Consider the following 12,259-nt stretch of genomic DNA (forward strand, 5'->3'; position numbering starts at 1 on the left):
AGAGAGAAGGAGGGGGTGTCACTGCTGGTTGGGTCCCTCTAGGAGAGAGAAGGAGGAGGTGTCACTGCCGGTTGGGTCCCTCTAGGAGAGAGAAGGAGGGGGTGTCACTGCCGGTTGGGTCCCTCTAGGAGAGAGAAGGAGGGGGTGTCACTGCCGGTTGGGTCCCTCTAGAAGAGAGAAGGAGGGGGTGTCACTGCTGGTCGGGTCCCTCTAGGAGAGAGAAGGAGGGGGTGTCACTGTTGGTTGGGCCCCTCTAGGAGAGAGAAGGAGGGGGTGTCACTGCTGGTTGGGTCCCTCTAGGAGAGAGAAGGAGGGGGCGTCACTGCTGGTTGGGTCCCTCTAGGAGAGAGAAGGAGGGGGTGTCACTGCTGGTTGGGTCCCTCTAGGAGAGAGAAGGAGGAGGTGTCACTGCCGGTTGGGTCCCTCTAGGAGAGAGAAGGAGGGGGTGTCACTGCCGGTTGGGTCCCTCTAGGAGAGAGAAGGAGGGGGTGTCACTGCTGGTTGGGTCCCTCTAGGAGAGAGAAGGAGGAGGTGTCACTGCCGGTTGGGTCCCTCTAGGAGAGAGAAGGAGGGGGTGTCACTGCCGTTGGGTCCCTCTAGGAGAGAGAAGGAGGGGGTGTCACTGCCGGTTGGGTCCCTCTAGAAGAGAGAAGGAGGGGGTGTCACTGCTGGTCGGGTCCCTCTAGGAGAGAGAAGGAGGGGGTGTCACTGTTGGTTGGGCCCCTTTAGGAGAGAGAAGGAGGGGGTGTCACTGCCGGTTGGGTCCCTCTAGGAGAGAGAAGGAGGGGGCGTCACTGCTGGTTGGGTCCCTCTAGGAGAGAGAAGGAGGGGGTGTCACTGCTGGTTGGGTCCCTCTAGGAGAGAGAAGGAGGGGGTGTCACTGCTGGTCGGGTCTCTCTAGGAGAGAGAAGGAGGGGGTGTCACGGCTGGTTGGGTCCCTCTAGGAGAGAGAAGGAGGGGTGTCACTGCCGGTTGGGTCCCTCTAGGAGAGAGAAGGAGGGGGTGTCACTGCCGGTTGGGTCCCTCTAGGAGAGAGAAGGAGGGGGTGTCACTGCCGGTTGGGTCCCTCTAGGAGAGAGAAGGAGGGGGTGTCACTGCCGGTTGGGTCCCTCTAGAAGAGAGAAGGAGGGGGTGTCACTGCTGGTTGGGTCCCTCTAGGAGAGAGAAGGAGGGGGTGTCACTGCTGGTTGGGTCCCTCTAGGAGAGAGAAGGAGGAGGTGTCACTGCCGGTTGGGTCCCTCTAGGAGAGAGAAGGAGGGGGTGTCACTGCCGGTTGGGTCCCTCTAGGAGAGAGAAGGAGGGGGTGTCACTGCCGGTTGGGTCCCTCTAGGAGAGAGAAGGAGGGGGCGTCACTGCTGGTTGGGTCCCTCTAGGAGAGAGAAGGAGGGGGTGTCACTGCCGGTTGGGTCCCTCTAGGAGAGAGGAGGAGGGGGTGTCACTGCTGGTTGGGTCCCTCTAGGAGAGAGAAGGAGGGGGTGTCACTGCTGGTTGGGTCCCTCTAGGAGAGAGAAGGAGGGGGTGTCACTGCCGGTTGGGTCCCTCTAGGAGAGAGGAGGAGGGGGTGTCACTGCTGGTTGGGTCCCTCTAGGAGAGAGGAGGAGGGGGTGTCACTGCCGGTTGGGTCCCTCTAGGAGAGAGAAGGAGGGGGCGTCACTGCTGGTTGGGTCCCTCTAGGAGAGAGAAGGAGGGGGTGTCGCTGCCGGTTGGGTCCCTCTAGGAGAGAGAAGGAGGGGGTGTCACTGCCGGTTGGGTCCCTCTAGGAGAGAGGAGGAGGGGGTGTCACTGCCGGTTGGGTCCCTCTAGGAGAGAGAAGGAGGGGGGTGTCACTGCCGGTTGGGTCCCTCTAGGAGAGAGGAGGAGGGGGTGTCACTGCTGGTTGGGTCCCTCTAGGAGAGAGGAGGAGGGGGTGTCACTGCTGGTTGGGTCCCTCTAGGAGAGAGAAGGAGGGGGTGTCACTGCTGGTTGGGTCCCTCTAGGAGAGAGGAGGAGGGGGTGTCACTGCTGGTTGGGTCCCTCTAGGAGAGAGGAGGAGGGGGTGTCACTGCCGGTTGGGTCCCTCTAGGAGACAGAAGGAGGGGGTGTCACTGCCGGTTGGGTCCCTCTAGGAGAGAGAAGGAGGGGGTGTCACTGTCGGTTGGGTCCCTCTAGGAGAGAGAAGGAGGGGGTGTCACTGCTGGTTGGGTCCCTCTAGGAGAGAGGAGGAGGGGGTGTCACTGCCGGTTGGGTCCCTCTAGGAGAGAGAAGGAGGGGGTGTCACTGTCGGTTGGGTCCCTCTAGGAGACAGAAGGAGGGGGTGTCACTGCCGGTTGGGTCCCTCTAGGAGAGAGAAGGAGGGGGTGTCACTGTCGGTTGGGTCCCTCTAGGAGAGAGAAGGAGGAGGTGTCACTGCCGGTTGGGTCCCTCTAGGAGAGAGAAGGAGGGGGTGTCGCTGCCGGTTGGGTCCCTCTAGGAGAGAGAAGGAGGGGGCGTCATTGCTGGTCGGGTCCCTCTAGGAGAGAGAAGGAGGGGGTGTCACTGTTGGTCGGGTCCCTCTAGGAGAGAGAAGGAGGGGGCGTCATTGCTGGTCGGGTCCCTCTAGGAGAGAGAAGGAGGGGGTGTCACTGTTGGTCGGGTCCCTCTAGGAGAGAGAAGGAGGGGGTGTCACTGCTGGTTGGGTCCCTCTAGGAGAGAGAAGGAGGGGGTGTCACTGCTGGTTGGGTCCCTCTAGGAGTGTAGTCTGATCTCCCCTGATTTTCAGAAGATACTTCAAAGGAAGACAACATGAACACGGTGAGAGAAGATCTAGATATTACTTGTGGATGAAGGGAAGGGGAGATCACACTACATGCCAGGACTGGCCACTTCAGTGCAGTAGTTATCAGCCTGTCCACTCGGCTTCATTTGCTTGGAGAGCGCCACCTGCTGCTTGAAACTGTAAAATATGACATTTTCAAACGTCTCATTTGATATTCACCTGATATAAATGCAAATATATTGATACATATTTTTGGGGATTAAACAAAGGAGTAAATGTTTTATATTTATGAACTCCTGATATTTTCTACATTGATTAATAAAAGTCTGCCTTCGGATTTGTATGACTGAATGTTCATTTCTTTTCCTGTAATCCAGGGTTCATGAAATGGCGGACCGCGGTTCCGAACCCGGACAGAGCAACAGTCCTGTCCGGACCGCGGGCCGGGTCGCTGATCAAGCTGGGTGTTCTATCTCTTGGTTCTCCCAACCGGCTGCCGCTATTATCCTCACAGTTGGCCAGGAGGGGGCGGAAGGTGCTGCATTGCATATCGAGACAGAGGGCGGAAGTCTTTTCAAATGAACAAGCTGTTATTGTAGTAAGCTGGGCGGCTCCCATCCTCCATCCCGATATGCAGTACCTCCCGCCCTCTGTGAGGATAAAAGTGGCGGCCGGGCGGGAGAACCAAGAGAGAGCACCCAGCAGCTGTGTGTCTTTATCTTGATAGGACTGTTCAGGGAAGGCTGCATGATGATGTTTAATCGGGGGCACGGTGATGTAAAGGGGAACACTGATGTTTAAAGGGGGCATGCTGATGTAAAGGTGGACAGAGGAGAGGAAGGGATGCAGCCAGGTGGAGGGGGGAGGACGGAGCCAGGTGGACAGAGGAGAGGAAGGGATGCAGCCAGGTGGAGGGGAGAATGGAGCCAGGTGGACAGAGGAGAGGAAGGGATGCAGCCAGGTGGAGGGGGAGAATGGAGCCAGGTGGACAGAGGAGAGGAAGGGATGCAGCCAGGTGGGGGGGGGGGACGGAGCCAGGTGGACAGAGGAAAAGAAGGGATGCAGCCAGATGGAGGGGAGGATGGAGCCAGGTGGACAGAGGAGAGGAAGGGATGCAGCCAGATGGAGGGGAGAATGGAGCCAGGTGGACAGAGGAGAGGAAGGGATGCAGCCAGGTGGGGGGGGGGGGAGCCAGGTGGACAGAGGAAAAGAAGGGATGCAGCCAGATGGAGGGGAGGATGGAGCCAGGTGGACAGAGGAAAAGAAGGGATGCAGCCAGATGGAGGGGAGGATGGAGCCAGGTGGACAGAGGAGAGGAAGGGATGCAGCCAGGTGGAGGGGGGAGGACGGAGCCAGGTGGACAGAAGAGAGGGAAGGGATGCAGCCAGGTGGGGGGGAGGACGGAGCCAGGTGGACAGAGGAGAGGAAGAGATGCAGCCAGGTGGAGGACGGAGCCAGGTGGACAGAGAAAAGGAAGGGATGCAGCCAGGTGGAGGGGAGGACGGAGCAGGTGGACAGAGGAGAGGAAGAGATGCAGCCAGGTGGAGGACGGAGCCAGGTGGACAGAGAAGAGGTAGGGATGCAGCCAGGTGGAGGGGAGGACGGAGCCAGGTGGAAATAGGAGAGGAAGGGATGCAGCCAGGTGGAGGGTAGAGGACGCAACCAGGTGGACAGAGGAGAGGAAGGGATGCAGCCAGGTGGAAGGACGGAGCCAGGTGGACAGAGGAGAGGAAGGGATGCAGCCAGGTGGACAGAGGAGAGGAAGGGATGCAGCCAGGTGAGGGGAGGACGGAGCCAGGTGGACAGAGGAAAGGAAGGGATGCAGCCAGGTGGAGGGGGAGGACGGAGCCAGGTGGACAGAGGAAAGGAAGGGATGCAGCCAGGTGGAGGACGGAGGCCAGGTGGGAAAGAGAAGAGGAAGGGATGCAGCCAGGTGGAGGGGAGGACGGAGCCAGGTGGACAGAGGAGAGGAAGGGATTCAGCCAGGTGGAGGGGAGGACGGAGCCAGGTGGACAGAGGAGAGGAAGAGATGCAGCCAGGTGGAGGGGAGGACGGAGCCAGGTGGACAGAGGAGAGGAAGGGATGCAGCCAGGTGGAGGGAGGACGGAGCCAGGTGGAAAGAGGAGAGGAAGGGATGCAGCCAGGTGGAGGGTAGAGGACGCAACAGGTGGACAGAGGAGAGGAAGGGATGCAGCCAGGTGGAGGGGAGGACGGAGCCAGGTGGACAGAGGAGAGGAAGGATGCAGCCAGGTGGAGGGGAGGACGGAGCCAGGTGGACAGAGGAGAGGAAGGGATGCTTCAAGGTGGGGGGGGGGAGGACGGAGCCAGGTGGACAGAAGAGAGGAAGGGATGCAGCCAGGTGGGGGGGGGAGGACGGAGCCAGGTGGACAGAAGAGAGGAAGGGATGCAGCCAGGTGGGGGGGGGAGGACGGAGCCAGGTGGACAGAGGAGAAGAAGGATGCAGCCAGATGGAGGGAGGATGGAGCAGGTGACAGAGGAGAGGAAGGGATGCAGCCAGGTGGGGGGGGGGGGAGGACGGAGCCAGGTGGACAGAGGAGAGGAAGGGCTGCAGCCAGATGGAGGGGAGGACGGAGCCAGGTGGACACTCATCTGGTAGGGCTCTTTTTGCCTCCCATGCTCTGCTGTGATGGACAAGCAGATACAGAGCAGAATCTCAGACAGTGAGGCAGAAGAAATTTGCAGCACCAACCGACTGCTATCACCTTCCAAAGCTAGCTCTGATCGCCGCCGCCACGCCATCATGTGACCCAGTTTGGCCAATCACAGAGGATGTCTATCGCTGGGCATGGACAGCTCCCGGGCTCAGGGTGCTAATGGATAGATAGCAGCGGAGCACAGTCAGTTGCAGTGCAAGGAGAGTGAAAGCACATTCAACAGTCGGGACAGCGGGCCCAGCGCGAGTCAGGACTTTTCTGTGCCCCTCTAGATCTTGCACCCATGGCGACTACCCCGGGTGACCCGCCTCCCGCCACCCCCCCCCCACCGCTACGCCACTGCTCTGCTTACATTTTTATAATATGTTTATTTTATATATTACAATTGTTTGTTTATTTATATATATTGCTATATGTATATTTTATCCATCCTTTGTTTTGTTTGCTAGCCTTGAAGAAGGGGAAGTCTATTCCCCCGAAACACTTTGGCTTGATGTACATGTTGCCTATTTTTAATAAAGGTCCACGAACCATATTCCACAAGTCAAAGTTTCTCTGGACACCGGGCGCTCCTTTCGTTTTATCTAAAGCCGCGTACACACGTAGCTGTCTGTCCGACGGACTTAGTCTGGCGGACTTCCCGCCAGACTGTCCGTCAGACTTTCCGAATGGGCTACTTGCCCACACACGGCTCTTTTTCAGCAGACTAATACGGCGTACTAAGTCCACCGTATTATCCGCACTACTTTTGAAATGAACGGACTCGCCCACACACGCGGAGGAAAGTCCGCTCATTTTGAGCGGGTCTCCAGGTAGGCGGGGCTCGCGAAAGGAGACTTCTCTGGCCCCGCCGCCTGGTATGAATTTAAAGGGGAACCCCAACACCGAAAAAAATCGGCGTGGGGGTCCCCCCCAGGTCAACATCAGACCCTTGTCCGAGCACGCTACCCGGCCAGCCAGGAAAGGGGGGGACGAGCGAGCGGCCCCCCCTCCTGAGCCGTACCAGGCCGCGTGCCCTCAACATGGGGGGTGCCTTTGGGATTCCGATAAGCCCCTCGCCCGCAGACCCCGACAACCAACGGCCAGGGTTGTCAGGAAGAGGCCCTTGTCCTCATCAACATGGGAACAAGGTGCTTTGGGGTGGGGGGCCACGCAGCCCCCCCCTTCCCCAAGGCACCCCCCATGTTGAGGGCACGCGGCCTGGTACAGCTCAGGAGGGGGGCGCTCGCTCGTCCCCCCCTTTCCTGGCCGGCCGGGTAGCGTGCTCGGACAAGGGTCTGATGTGGACCTGGGAGAACCCCCACGCGTTTTTTTTTCGGCGTTGGGGTTCCCCTTTAAGTTCATACCAGGCGGCGGAGCCAGCGATGTCTCCTTCGCGGGCCCCTCCTACCTGGAGACCCGCTCGAAATGAGCGGACTTTTCTCCTGGCGGGAAAAGTCCGCTCATTTCAAAAGTACGGCGGACTGGCACACACACGGCTGGATTGTCCGCCGAAATGCGAGTCCGGCGGGAAGATTGGAGTGCAAAACTACTTTCTAAGTCCGCCGTATTTTAGGGTCAAAAAAGTATGCCGGAGGCTACACACGGGGGGATCCACCCGCTTGTTTGATCGTGTGTACGCGGCATAAGTCTACATGTCTAAAACGACCACACAGAAAAGGCAGCAGCCCCATCCCCCGAGAGGGCCCATCGCCACCATCCATCACTAAGCACTATCCACCGGAAGGCATGCCTTCCTTTTTTGCCAAATAAGCACTCAAGAGCGGTGGCCGATGCTGTCAGTCCGGCGCAGTCTCCAACACAAGCGGGGCTAAAGGACGACACCGATGCATCCAAATAGGTGCCTGAAGAAAAAGGCCCTCAGGCTGGAGGTACATGGAACCACCCTGACTGATTTAGTGGGCATGAGTGAGACCTCCCAAAATTAGGTACAAACTGCCTGCCTTTTCAGGTGGGCCCCTTAATTAAGGCTGTTGGGTGGTCTTCCACCCACCTATTGCTGCTCTCTTAGCTGAAGCACCACATCTGAAGCCCTGCCATCCAAGCTGCTTAGATACTGTAGTTGGAGCACTCTATTCTGCAGTAGAATTTCCGTATTAACCCGTATATTTCATATTATTGATATTAGCATATGAATTAATCATTTATTAATATTAGGCTTTATGGTTAAGCAATGACGACCATAGCTGGAATTGTTGGTACCACCATGGTGTTCCCAGCAGGCCTTTGATGTTGCATCTCCATATACATGTCCTACAACTTGGACACTTGGCTGCTCCTTACTGCCTTGCTGAGGACCTCCACTGTATCCCCCCCCCCCCCCTTTACATTGCTAATCCTCCACAACTACATCCTAGGGGCTGATATCCATAAAAAACCTCCTGCTCTTTTAGAATTCCCTGCCTGGTTACGTTGTTTTAGTATTTTCTACAATTCTCACTTCCCCCCCAAAAAAGATGTCAATGACGACCATAGCTGGAATTGTTGGTACCACCATGGTGTTCCCAGCAGGCCCTTGATGTTGCATCTCCATATACATGTCCTACAACTTGGACACTTGGATGCTCCGTACTGCCTTGCTGAGGACCTCTACTGTATCCCCCCCCCCTTTTACATTGCTAATCCTCCACAACTACATCCTAGGGGCTGATATCCATAAAAAACCTCCTGCTCTTTTGGAATTCCCTGCCTGGTTACGTTGTTTTAGTATTTTCTACAATTCTCACCCAAAAAAGATGCCAATGACGACCATAGCTGGAATTGTTGGTACCACCATGGTGTTCCCAGCAGGCCCTTGATGTTGCATCTCCATATACATGTCTCATAGATAGTAAGGCTGAATAAAGACACCAGTCCATCCAGTTCAACCAGACTGAGTGTCCACAATTGTCCCTATCCCTGTACATTGCACACTCACATCGGTCCCTACCCCCAAGGAGCCCACCATCCTAGGTCCCCAATCATACACTAGGGCCAACCTTGGACAGAAACTAATCAACCTACCTGCACGTCTTTGGACACTGGCTCCGCCGTGCTGAGGACCTCTACTGTATCCTCCCCCCCCCCCTTTTACATTGCTAATCCTCCACAACTACATCCTAGGGATCAGGAGCCATTACTATCTCAATCCTTTCTGCTGGGGGTTCATTGTATTCAAGTGCTAGAGGTGGGACATGCTGAAAGAAGGAGGGTGATTTCCCCCATCCCATCTGTATTGGGGTATGGGCCCCCCTCCCTGATCTGCCTGGCTACTCTGCAACTGTACGCTAGAGGTGGACTGTTTGCTGTTGGGTACATGTGATGAGGACAGTGAGGGGGTGACTCAGACCCATGTCCAAAGCTTGCCGCCTCAACCTCCGAAACATCTCTAAACTACGTCCCTTTCTAACCAATGAAACCACAAAGCTCCTGATTCACTTCCTGGTCATCTCTCGCCGTGACTACTGCAACTCCCTCCTCATTGGCTCACCTTTAAATAGACTATCTCCCCTTCAGTCCATCATGAATGCTGCTGCCAGACTCATCCACCTTACAAACCGCACAGTGTCTGCTACCCCTCTCTGCCAATCCCTCCATTGGCTGCCATTTGCCCAACAAATTAAATTCAAAATACTAACAATAAGTTACAAAGCCATTTACAACTCTGCCCCCCGGCTACATCACTAGCCTAGTCTCAAAATACCAACCTAATTGCCCACTTTGTTCCTCCCAAGACTTCCTGCTCTCTAGCTCCCTCGTCACCTCCTCCCATATCCGCCTCCAGGACTCCTCCCGAGCCTCGCCCATCCTCTGGAAATTCCCTACCCCAATCTGTCAGACTGTCTCCAAATTTACCCACTTTTAGGCGATCCCTGAAAACGTTCCTCTTCAGAGAAGCCTATCCTGCCTCCATCTAACACCTGCACTATTTTCTCCATTGGCTCACCCCCCACAGCTATTACCCTTTTGTACAACTTGACCCTCCCTCCTAGATTGTAAGCTCTAATGAGCAGGGCCCTCTGATTCCCTCGGTCTTGAATTCTATTGTATTGTAATGTCTGCCCTAATGTTGTAAAGCGCTGCGTAATCTGTCGGTGCTATATAAATCCTGTATAGTAATAATAATAATAATAATAATAATAATGTCATCCATTCCACCACTACCCGAGTCTTCTTTCAATGAATGGGGAAATCAAAGGTCTTGCAAAGCCACATGGAGAGATTTTCATCAAGGTAGACAGGTTTTATCAAGTAAACTTCTCCTATGCAGTGCAACATAGGGAAAAAAAAACATAAAGGTTCAGATATTGAGTGGAACAAAAAAATAAAAAGTTCAATATTAGTAAACCCAAAATCAGTTTTGCTGCAAAACCAAAGGAATCCCTCCGTTCATTGCACGTAATCTATTTATCTTCCCCTTGGTGGGATTGGAGATGACCCCATCTATAAGGATATACAGTCCATACACACACAGCACAAGGCCGTGTTCACACTACGAGACGTTTCTCGGGGGGGGCTGCAGTTCCTCTAAACTCCACAAGGTGGTGATCTCACTTATTCCTAGACAGGAAGTCTCTATGGAAGACAGGAAGTGATGTCAGCAACAGACAGGAAGTGATGCCAGGTATAAAAAGGAAGTTCCGGGTGAGAGGTGAGTCGGAAGAAGTAGAGAGGAGACATTGCTGGAAGTGGCAGCTGCGGAGGTAATAATCTTATTTTCTATTTACACCCAGTAACCCCCCCCCCGTCATGTCCGTCCTCTTCCTCCATAGTCACTGTGTCGTCTTTTATCTCCAGCAGATGATGAGACACACATATATAGTGTGGAGACCTAGATTAACCCCTTCAGGGTCAGAACATTCCCCCACTTACTAGGCCGAAACATTCTCTTGATTTTAGAGATGTTAGGAGGATAGGGGATTTTTAGACATGATGACCAAAGGGGAAGAGGCTCCCGGACCCGAAAACATAGGAAACACTAAACTGAATGTTCCTATGTATGCAATCTCACTGGGGACCGTTCCTCCATGATAGAGACCCTCAGATTATCCCCCCCCCATACATCCCCCTATCTTAATATTGAACAACCAATAAAGTCCAGATAATTATCTCATCAATTATTGGTCTACAGGAAATATAGATCATATGACCAATGAGGATGGAGGAGGACCGGAGTCACGTGCTTGAGAGGATACTAAACCTCACCCTGGAGATCATCTACCTGCTGACCGGAGAGGTGAGGAGGATTCTGGGAGGTCACATGACATCACTCTTATCTCTATTAATAAAAACACAGACCTGACCGGAGAGGTGAGGAGGATTCTGGGAGGTCACATGACATCACTCTTATCTCTATTAATAAAACACAGACCTGACCGGAGAGGTGAGGAGGATTCTGGGAGGTCACATGACATCACTCTTATCTCTATTAATAAAAACACAGACCTGACCGGAGAGGTGAGGAGGATTCTGGGAGGTCACATGACATCACTCTTATCTCTATTAATAAAAACACAGACCTGACCGGAGAGGTGAGGAGGATTCTGGGAGGTCACATGACATCACTCTTATCTCTATTAATAAAAACACAGACCTGACCGGAGAGGTGAGGAGGATTCTGGGAGGTCACATGACATCACTCTTATCTCTATTAATAAAAACACAGACCTGACCGGAGAGGTGAGGAGGATTCTGGGAGGTCACATGACATCACTCTTATCTCTATTAATAAAAACACAGACCTGACCGGAGAGGTGAGGAGGATTCTGGGAGGTCACATGACATCACTCTTATCTCTATTAATAAAACACAGACCTGACCGGAGAGGTGAGGAGGATTCTGGGAGGTCACATGACATCACTCTTATCTCTATTATATAAAACACAGACCTGACCGGAGAGGTGAGGAGGATTCTGGGAGGTCACATGACATCACTCTTATCTCTATTAATAAAACACAGACCTGACCGGAGAGGTGAGGAGGATTCTGGGATTCTAACATGATGTTCCTATTGGTTCCCCAATACAGAGATTTCCTCTTGTGAAGTCCGGTGATCATATGACCATCACAGTGCCTCCATGTGACTCCCTAAAACCTGAGAGACACAACATGGAGAAGATTCTAGAAGTCACCAAGAAGATGATGGAGCTGCTGACAGGAGAGGTGAGGAGGATTCTGGGAATTGTGGGACATTATCCAGTAACAGACAAGGGATGTGTCTGGATGGTGACTGTATCATTGTGTGTGTCAGGTTCCTATAAGGTGTCAGGATGTCACTGTCTATTTCTCCATGGAGGAGTGGGAGTATTTAGAAGGACACAAGGATCTCTACAAGGACGTCATGATGGACAATCAGCCGCCCCTCACATCACCGGGTAAGAGGAGACTTTATTGTAAAGGAGAGAGCAGTACGGAGGCTCCACCTAGATCCCCCATCATCTGATAAACACATAGAAACAATGTATTCAGTCAGTGTGTGTGTTTCCTACAGATGGATCCAGTAATGGGAACCCACCAGAGAGATGTCCCCGTCCTCTGTATTCCCGGGATTCCACACAGGAAGGTCACACCATCCCCCACCACCATCAGGTAGATGAGGAACAATCACTGATAGTTAAGATTTATACACATGTTTGTTACAATGAATGTTTTATTATATATTCAGAGTGGAAACCTAAGTGATTCTAAAGTTGACGTTAAAGAAGAGTATAAAGAGGAGGATGAGGAGTATGGAGTGATGAAGGAGTTTTCAGAAGGACACAAGGATATGATGGAGACACAAAATACCAGGAACCCACCAGAGAGATGTCCCCGTCCTCTGTATTCCACACAGGAAGGTCACACCATCCCCCACCATCATCAGGTAGGTGGA

At 53.7% G+C, this 12,259-nt stretch overlaps 2 protein-coding genes across 2 annotated transcripts in view; both read left to right on the forward strand.

Annotated features, from left to right (window-relative positions):
• LOC143955461 (uncharacterized) overlaps positions 1 to 12,259 on the forward strand; it is a 133,530-nt gene that overhangs the window by 99,797 nt on the left and 21,474 nt on the right. The window contains exons 26-28 of the mRNA XM_077465504.1: positions 5,859 to 5,904; positions 11,845 to 11,976; positions 12,053 to 12,250. Coding sequence (XP_077321630.1) covers positions 5,859 to 5,904; positions 11,845 to 11,976; positions 12,053 to 12,250 — 376 coding nt within the window. The remainder of the gene's footprint in view (positions 1 to 5,858; positions 5,905 to 11,844; positions 11,977 to 12,052; positions 12,251 to 12,259) is intronic.
• Positions 10,021 to 11,844, forward strand: LOC143956034 (gastrula zinc finger protein XlCGF66.1-like). The gene is made up of 4 exons (XM_077466166.1): positions 10,021 to 10,091; positions 10,520 to 10,624; positions 11,416 to 11,550; positions 11,639 to 11,844. The coding sequence occupies exons 2-4, from the start codon at positions 10,541 to 10,543 to the stop codon at positions 11,828 to 11,830; spliced, it is 411 nt and encodes a 136-aa protein (XP_077322292.1). The 5' UTR covers positions 10,021 to 10,091; positions 10,520 to 10,540; the 3' UTR covers positions 11,831 to 11,844.

This window comes from Lithobates pipiens, unplaced genomic scaffold, assembly GCF_037356315.1.
Source record: "Lithobates pipiens isolate NorthernLeopardFrog02 unplaced genomic scaffold, aLitPip1_a1.2 Scaffold_35, whole genome shotgun sequence".
Classification (NCBI taxonomy): domain Eukaryota; kingdom Metazoa; phylum Chordata; class Amphibia; order Anura; family Ranidae; genus Lithobates; species Lithobates pipiens.